Below are 8,785 nucleotides of genomic sequence, written 5' to 3'. Positions count from 1 at the left end.
CCCCCCCCCCCCTACACACCCACCCACCCACTAACCTCTTCATATCGTTCTGTTAATGGTGTTCCTGTTGTTCTAATCACAGGGTTGGGGTGGGGGCGGAGACTGCTACCTTGAAGGTTAGATTAAAAAACTGCTCGTTAATACTATATTTTCTCTTAATGAATTACAACGTCATTTTCTTTCTGTGATAAAACGCTTTGAAACAACAAATAACATGGTAAAAATAAACCATCGAGGATGTGAATCAGGTTCACTTCAATAAAACTTCCGTGTCACGCTTATAAGTGTTCAGGTACCTCTGATAAATAACTGTTCTTGTTTTGTTTTGTTTTGTTTTTATCGTCCAATTTCTTTAAATCGTGCATCCGCAACTGTTAGTCTTGGCTTGATCAACGCCGGGATCGGATTTTATCTCTTCATTTTTATTAGAGTCCTGGTCTTCTGGAGGTGCGTTCATATTGACTTGCTCTTCGAGGTCGACGTTCATGTCGGATTCTGGTGAATCTAACAGGTCTTCAAGTTTCGGTGGGTCAGGAACGCCTTGTTTTATCGCTGCTTCGTCCATCTCTACATCTGTAAGAGCGAACATAATGTCAGATAACAACGCTATCACTTAACAGCACCACTCTCAGTAGCTCGGTGGCTTTTCTCAATACCGTTATCATGAATGTCTCTTACAGCTCATTATTAGACTAGTATAGTTCATTGCTTAGCAGGCCAAGAGTGGGGGTTCCCAGTGTTGCTGATCTGCACTGTCACATGGGTTGGGTGGGTGAGGGGTCCCATGTGCTGCCAGTCAGTGCTGGTCAGCTTTCGATCTCATCTGTCTTCCGATATCACTAATCTTGACAAATTGCTCCGACCTATAAATCTGAAATTTCCGCCGCGATATATGCATTACTATTCCGAAAGAAAAAGGCCTTCAATACCCACGGAAAACACACCTTCTATTTCTTCTTGTTGTGATTCTCCTTTTTCCTGTTGCTCATCGTTTTTCTCCGCTTCTCCTGCCGACACACCTTCTGTTTCTTCAACGGTTCTGCCTTCTTTTGACACACCTTGTGTTTCTTCATCGGTTCTGCCATCTTCTGACACACCTTGTGTTTCTTCATTGGTTCTGCGATCTTCTGACACACCTTCTGTTTCTTCATTGGTTCTGCCATTTTCTGACACACCTTGTGTTTCTTCATCGGTTCTGCCATCTTCTGACACACCTTGTGTTTCTTCATCAGTTTTGCCATCTTCTGACAAACCTTGTGTTTCTTCATCAGTTTTGCCATCTTCTGACAAACCTTGTGTTTCTTCATCAGTTTTGCCATCTTCTGACAAACCTTGTGTTTCTTCATCGGTTCTGCCACCTTCCGAAACACCTTGTGTTTCTTCATCGGTTTTGCCTTCTTCTGACACACCTTCTGTTTTTTCATCGATTTTGCCTTCTTCTGGCACACTTTGTGTTTTTTCATCGATTTTGCCTTCTTCTGGCACACCTTCTGTTTTTTCATCAATTTTGCCTTCTTCTGGCACACCTTGTGTTTTTTCATCAATTTTGCCTTCTTCTGGCACACCTTGTGTTTCTTCTGATTCTCCTTCTTCTTGACACTGGTCGTTTTTGTTTCCTCCCAACTCAAGTTCCTCCTTTTTAATCTCATTTTGTTGTTGGCCATTTTTTTTCTCAGTTTTATCAGCTGAAGGGAAATACCTCGGTAAAAGTTGCTGATAGACTTCAAGATCTCCACCAAGAAAAACGCAAAAGATTATGCGATCCACCTATAGAAACATAATATTAAGTGCATTCATCAGTGTTTGTCTAAGTTTCCAACATCAAAGATAAGCCAGACCAGCTGACATCCTTTCTAGAGTTTACATTTGATTTCACTGATCTTGGAGAGAAAAGCCATTGAATAAGATAATACTAAAAAAACACCTTAATTTACATGAACAAAATCAGCAGAAGCAAGCGTTGTGCACCCCCTAAAGTCTTAAGTCTCCCACTTTAAATGTCTGCAATTAGTTGCTCCCTCGAAAGCCAGAGAAGTCACCAGGCCAGATACGTTTTTTTTATTATTATTCGTTTTCAGTTACTTGCTGGTAATTCTTAGCACCATATGCCAGTTTCTTAAACAGTTAAGCTTTCAAACCAATAAATATTGGATTCAGGTTGCCAGCACTGTGCACAATATAGTTTTCGTTTGTCATATTCACGTACAGTAATGCATCAGTCAAGTCCAACAGTGCCCACCCCCCTCCCCCCGGGCATTAGTGTGGCATTTTTGTTTTTTTACATTGTCCGTCCCCGGAGGTCGGGCATTACCCTACCCCGGGGGTATTTAACAGCCTTGCGACTTTATACTTCATAGCACCCTTACTTCCTTCAATGAAAATTTCACTAGCAAAGACAATAAATTCGTGATGGTAGATCCACAGAATGAAAGGTCATTGGAACAATAATGACAAATGAGACTGATTTGAGACTTTGAAGCGTGAATTACTGTTCATTAAAATGAAGGTAGGCCCAGAAACAAAGAAATCAACTTATTTTTGTTAAGTACCGTATTTTCTCGATTAAACGCCCTCGGCGTTTATTTAAAATTCGGCAGTTTTGACCCGGCGTTTTTTCGAGGCTGGCGTTTAATCGGGGTCCGGCGTTTATTAATGAAATGCGATTTTCAGCCATTTTTCCACGTTTATTTATTATTACTGATCCTCGGAAACCTAGGGGCATTTTGCCAGTGCTGGACAATTTTCCCCTGGATTTCCAAAAGTTACATTATTATGGTACCGTACATACGACACGTGTTCCATGTTGCAATCAAGATTTGTATCACTAACAAACAGCACATAAACAATATATGAATGATGTAGGAGCAAGTAAATGATCTGAGAACAAAGATTTAAGTTTATAAACGGTAATGTCGCGAACGTGCTCCTCGTTTGTGTCAGCCAATGTGTGCAAACTGATTATTTAAGTTTTAGTTACATGCTAAATAATACACGCCGGGGCCCCGATTAAACGCACCCGGCGTTTATTTAAAAATCGGCAGTTTTGACCCGGCGTTTATACGAAGCCGGCGTTTAATCGAGAAAATACGGTACGTTGGAGCATTTGAAAGGCTCTTTTGTCCCAGCAGGTAGGGCATTTGCCGGTTTGTTTTTTAAAAATCCTTATGCCTGGGGATTGGCCGGGGGGGGGGGGGGGTGGTGGGCAGGGCACTCCTGGAATTGACTGATGCGTAAGTTAGCAGGGCTTTCATGAAATGGACCACTGGGATCTTAATCGGATCTTATAATATGAAGTGTACAACAATTCATCATACGAAAAAAAAAAAGCGCCTAGTACCTTAACCTATAATTCTTAGCGTATGAAGAACCTAAAATTGCTCAAAAACGCACAGAAAAGTTCTAAAAAGTTCAAACCGGGCACACACAAAGTTGCTAGTAGTCGGGGACAAATGTCACAAAAAAAAATATGGCTTTCTATGTGCGTATTGGTTGTGTTAGTTTTGCAAGGTATTGTGGTAAAATGTACAGATGCCATCTTTTTCTGTACAGTGGATTGTGTATCATCAATACCATAAATGCAAAATTTAAAAACATACAAGGTCTGCATTTTTGTTTCCTTCGCCATCCACGTGCTCCAGCCACTTACGGACAGTGTTCAAAGCCACACAGGAGGCATCATAAATTGGGTAACCTGTGACCAATCACAAAACAACAACAGTATTCAATTTTGTAAGTTTACAGGAAATAATGACACAACAGGACACAAATCAGTTTGATATCTCTTATGTCACATGATACCATAAAAGCAGTAGTATTCCTGTTTACTTCTGTAACAATGCTGACAAGTTGGAGATTCTTTTGGTTTCTTCTGCTTTACTGACTTTCTGCTCAAGAAATCAACACAATGTATTAAATGCCAGTCCTTACCATAAATTCCAGTTGAAACACAACAGAATGCCTGTGCCCAGAGGGAAAAAAATGAAAGCAATTTTAAATTATAATCTTAATTAACATAATAATATTGTAAAATGGAACATGGTGTGATTGCTAATACCTCTTACTTCAAATAGTTGACTTATAAATAGTGAGAGATTTCTGAACAGTCAAGTTCAAATAGTTAAACTGGTTTGCATGGTTTGATGTAGCCACTCATGATGTCTGGGAGTACTGCAGTGTAATTGGATTTTATGTACTTTAAGTTTTTGCATATATTGTGGAAGGAGAACCGAAATGTTAATTTTATATGTATCATAAAAAATTATTATGATCCAAATTATTTGCCAAAACTTATCAGCATCTCTTTCTTACCACAGAGCGAACACCATACTTTTTCACCAGTTGCAAGCATTTCTTGTAGCAGCTTCTCAGCTGTTTTTCCTGTTTTCCAATTGGTCCAACAGTGTGAATGACATCTAAAAAGCAGCAGCAACATAAAAATGTTAATATCAAATTGCTCAAGAGCCACAAAAGTGTAAATATGTAGTACCTAAAAGCATTTGAATGTCAATTCATAGGGCTGATTCAAAATTCCCTTACAAGAGATATGGCTAACATCACTTCTAAAAATCTTCAAGAGAAGTTTTAAAAACAGGAATGTGCAATTACTTCTAATAAAAATGTAAAATCTCTATCCTGGGTCTCAAAAGACAAAACAATATTTTATTGTAAATTACCTTAGTTACAAGACACCTCTTAATTTAAAAATGTGACATTATCTGCAAAATACAACTCACACTTGGCTGGTAACTTATGTCCTGTAACAAACAAAATAAACACCAAAAAATAAGATGAAGTCATTACATAAAGATGTTGCAAATGCTGGAATAACTGAGATACAGTGGAACCTTCAGTTGATTATATCAAGGTTCTGTTCCATACATTTTAAAAGGTGGGACTAGAGAATATCATTTGTTACACCAAGGACTTTGTTATATAGAGGTTCGCTAAATTAAGGTTCCATTGTAATTGGACTTGTTCCCATTCATTTATGGTAAAGTGGTGTGACGTACATCATGAATTAAGTGATTGAAATTGCTGTACAATTCTGGAATAAGCTGATCTCTGATCTCTCTTCATTCAAGGAATAATAACTTTATGAACTGAACATATTAATGCGCCGATCAACTCGAAACTTCAACATCCCCCCCCCCCCCCCCTGGCAAACCCCGGGCATTTGAACTTTTGAAGATTGGTTCGTTCAAATTCCCGCCCCCTCGGTCCAAAATGGTGTTCAAATGCCCTACCTTATCGTCGGATTTGTCTGTCAAATACCCATCCTAAAGAACAATCGTTGTCGGTTCCTGTTATGAGTTACTAAAAAAACCCACTACTTTAACATTGAAACTAATGATTGGAAATTGAATTTATTAAGTCGGACAATGCCAATCAGCAAGTGTAAGCTGCTCTAACTCCGAAATACGGCAAAGGTTGTTTAAAGAGAAATACACAATAACATATTTAAAATGAGTTAGCCGGCAACGTAGACTGTTCGAGTGGCAGGGCATTCTGCAGTTTAAGCCAAAATGGCGGATTTCCATTCGACAGTGTTTATTTCTTTCACTATTCACTGCGGGGCAAAGCCGCAGCTTGACTCATTGTATATAAAATCTACATCGTTTATATACAATCTATAAAAATAATTAATATTTAAGCACTCTCACTTTTGAAGACCTTTTTTTGTAAGCTTTTTTGGTAATGCTGTATCTCTTCCTTTAAACTCTTCCATCTCGTCCAAACACGTGTTTATAGCTGTTAGCGACTTCGGCGCCCCCCCCCCTCCCCCCCTTAAAAAAAAAAGCGATTTGAAACCTGACACTTCCGGTTCAATTTTCCCCACCCCACCCAGGCAAGGTCAAATTCCCCACCCCCGGGAAAGCCTTACCCGTCAAATTCCCCACTCCCGGGCACAGAAAATAGTCAAATGCCCGGGGTTTGCCCGGGGGGGGGGGATGTTGAAGTTTCGATTTGATCGGCGCATAATATGGAATTCCACTATAACAACTAACTACGTACATATTTACACTATTAACTGTTAACCCTGAACTAACCTGAAGTGATCTTTGCATCACCTGTTGAACAGCCATTAAGACCAGCACACTCCTGTCGTAAAGTTGAACCAGCTGCACGATGAATGCAGCCATCAACTAAGAAAAACAAACATTCAAGCACATTCAGTAGCATTGAGATCTCTGGGAGAAGGATAATGAGCTTGGTGGAAGAGGGGGAGAGTCCCCTAAAATCACAAATATTGTTAAAATAATACTTGCTATTTACAATTCATTAAAGGATGTCATTGATAAGTCATACCTCCACCTCCACCCAAAAGAGAGTTGTTTGCTGAGAAAAAGGAAAATAATGATTAATTAAGCCTTTTATCAGAGATATCTGAATAATATATATTAAGGGGGGAGATAGGTAAGACCCCAAACAACACAGTTAAACCTCAAATTTCCACAACTTTAAGGGGCAATGATTCAAACAGTATTAACACAGAGTTGAAAGTCAGAATGCAAACTAAGAGTTTTAAGTTCATCAACCAAAGTATTTACCACACAATGTCTAGACAGTGTGTAACACAGACTAAAAATGTACAGTCTTTTCAAGCTACTTCAATATTAAACTACTTACAAGCGACTGTATGGTTTTCCCTGGTAGAAATCTTAGAAAGTTCTTTAGGATTTTGCACAATCCTGTGAAATGCTACCCATATATTCTATAAGATTTTTCTCAGGATCATTACAGGATTTTAGATAATCCTGCATATCGGGTCCTTAACAGGATTTTAATAAATAGCATTGTACAGAATGTAATGGGAACAAACATTGGATACTACCTATATACAGATTCTTTGCTGAGGACCCTTGTCAGGTCCTATTAGGATTTTATTCGAATCCAGAGCAAACTTGCTGAAAGACTGAAGTTAGAACATCTTACCTGCATTTACTATAGCATCAATTTCTAAAGATGTTATATCTCCCTGCCATAAGGAAACTTTTTCATTTAGTGTTTTGTTGACTTCAAAAGTCGTTTCCTCACTTGTTTTTCCTATCATGACAGAGAAAGATTCTGGTATTTAATTTTTATTATTGCAGTCTTTGACTTTTAACTACTCATTTGGAAAGCAGCTTAGTCATTCATAGAAGGAAGTGCTTCTCAGCGTTCCAGATAAAAGCGGAGTCTCTGGTCAAAAACCTGTGAGAGCTAATTTCCTGACCCGACAAAATGAATGATAAACTTTAAGAAGATTTGGAGAAAACCAGAGCTATTGACCCCTCAAAATCCTTCATTGACTCCCTCACTTTGAAAGTTAGTTGGAATATTGCTTCCAACAAGTCAAGTTGTTGGGTCCAATGGCTTTATCAGACAGGTTTTTGACATAAGACCCCTCTGTTATCTGTAACAATGAATTAAAACCTTATAAAAGCTGTGCCTCCTTCAAAGCCAAAATGTTTTAAATATGGATAATTTTGCCCTATTAATAGGCAAAACATACTCTGTTTTACTATGTTAGACCAGAATGTTCAAACTTTGTACCCTACATAGGCTGTTACTATGGACTGTAAACTGTAGTATGCTTGATAGCTTACTGACACTGATGCAGGTCACCTGAGCTGCCATGGGCTCAATTTTCTCCAACAAAACAACATGTTTGTTATTGTTGCAGTCTCTGTGTAGGGGTAGGGGCTTACATAAGAGCTAGACTGTTAAGGAGCTGTTACACTAGGCAATTTTTTGTTGCCTCATTGCGACACAAGTTGCCCAAATTGTTGGCTAGTGCATCATGCCCTGAAATGAACATGTCTTGCAATGGTTTTGTTGCAGTTACCGTTGTAAGAAGTAGAACTGACTTCTACTTCTTCCAACCATTGTAGCAACAACAAAATAGGCTTCTTTTGATAAATTAAAATTCAGCTCGACAATGATCAAGTTGAATTTTAATATTTTAAAAGGAACCTATTACGAGACATGTCCATTTCAGGGTATGTTTATACACTAGGAAACAATTAATTTGTGCAACTTATCATAACAAAATTGCAACACAAGTTGCAAGAAGACTTGCCCAGTAGTGTAACAGCACCTTTATGCATAAACACGCCCCATTAGGCATCAGGAAAATGTTTTTTTCTTGCTCTGCTGGGTAAGGGGGGGGGGGGGGGAGTGGGGAGGAGGGGCTTTGGCAAAAAGACAGAGATCTGCAGAGATTGTCATCACTGCAAGCGATACCTTTGTTTTTATAAATAGCATACGAATTTTCTTGTAGGTATTCCGACCAGGTTGGGATGCTCTTCAAAGTCACATAGTTTGTTCCGCATTTGTAAAGTTTCCTTTTCTCTTCCAAAGGCAAATCATCAAATTTGCTCCACGGCGACTTTCCCTCACTTTCAGCGGCCTCTGTGAAGAAAAGAAGTACTAACAATGCTACATGTCTGAAATTTAAAATCCTGTAAACTCGTTTATTATTCAATGACTATGATTTTTGCTATTAATTTTTAACGAGCAATAAGCTTGACATAAGCTTTAGTGGAAATATACAATCTTGGAATTCTGTGCTGACAAAGGTGGAAGGATGTGGAATCCTCACTCGTGCACATCACAGCACCTTACTTAATTTACCTGGGGTTTCAGTGCTCTCTCTTTGACGTTTTCCGTACCACCTAGTAAATATTCCTGCCATTCTGTAAACCTCGGTACGCGGTAGATATCTTCCGGCCTACTCCAACGGATAACTAAAGATACCGTACATGACGTACACAAGGTTACAAACAAAGCCGCTGAAAAAATCCCG

General features: G+C 38.9%; 1 protein-coding gene across 15 annotated transcripts; it reads right to left on the bottom strand.

Annotated features, from left to right (window-relative positions):
* Positions 1-117: 117 nt before the first annotated feature.
* On the bottom strand, positions 118-8,751 carry LOC146450555 (ADP-ribose glycohydrolase MACROD1-like). Of its 15 annotated transcripts, none has more exons than XM_085100261.1 (13): positions 8,614-8,751; positions 8,224-8,391; positions 6,934-7,044; positions 6,307-6,336; positions 6,048-6,143; positions 4,734-4,754; positions 4,309-4,412; positions 3,928-3,958; positions 3,597-3,691; positions 1,371-1,767; positions 1,215-1,331; positions 945-1,019; positions 118-573 (listed from the first exon to the last, which is right to left on the bottom strand). In XM_085100261.1, exons 1-13 carry the CDS (start codon positions 8,672-8,674, stop codon positions 353-355), a joined length of 1,527 nt encoding a protein of 508 aa, XP_084956387.1. In that variant the 5' UTR covers positions 8,675-8,751; the 3' UTR covers positions 118-352. The 15 variants fall into 15 exon arrangements, with proteins under 15 accessions (XP_084956387.1, XP_084956384.1, XP_084956390.1 ...); XM_085100258.1 differs by having other exon boundaries at positions 945-1,331; positions 1,371-1,409; positions 1,566-1,767; XM_085100264.1 differs by lacking the exon at positions 1,215-1,331 and having other exon boundaries at positions 945-1,175; positions 1,371-1,409; positions 1,566-1,767.
* Between the last annotated feature and the right edge of the window lie 34 nt (positions 8,752-8,785).

Source organism: Pavona decussata, unplaced genomic scaffold, assembly GCF_977016875.1.
Source record: "Pavona decussata unplaced genomic scaffold, jaPavDecu1.1 SCAFFOLD_441, whole genome shotgun sequence".
Classification (NCBI taxonomy): domain Eukaryota; kingdom Metazoa; phylum Cnidaria; class Anthozoa; order Scleractinia; family Agariciidae; genus Pavona; species Pavona decussata.
This window is presented reverse-complemented; position numbering and strand designations above follow the sequence as displayed.

Excerpts from the sequence above, each read along its gene's own strand:
- LOC146450555 (XM_085100255.1), bottom strand. The coding sequence starts at position 8,674 with ATGGCAGGAATATTTACTAGGTGGTACGGAAAACGTCAAAGAGAGAGC. Across the intron at positions 6,144-6,306 it reads TCTTTTGGGTGGAGGTGGAG|TTGATGGCTGCATTCATCGT; the intron begins GTATGACTTATC and ends TGTTTTTCTTAG. Across the intron at positions 1,768-3,596 it reads GAAACAAAAATGCAGACCTT|GTGGATCGCATAATCTTTTG; the intron begins GTATGTTTTTAA and ends ATGTTTCTATAG.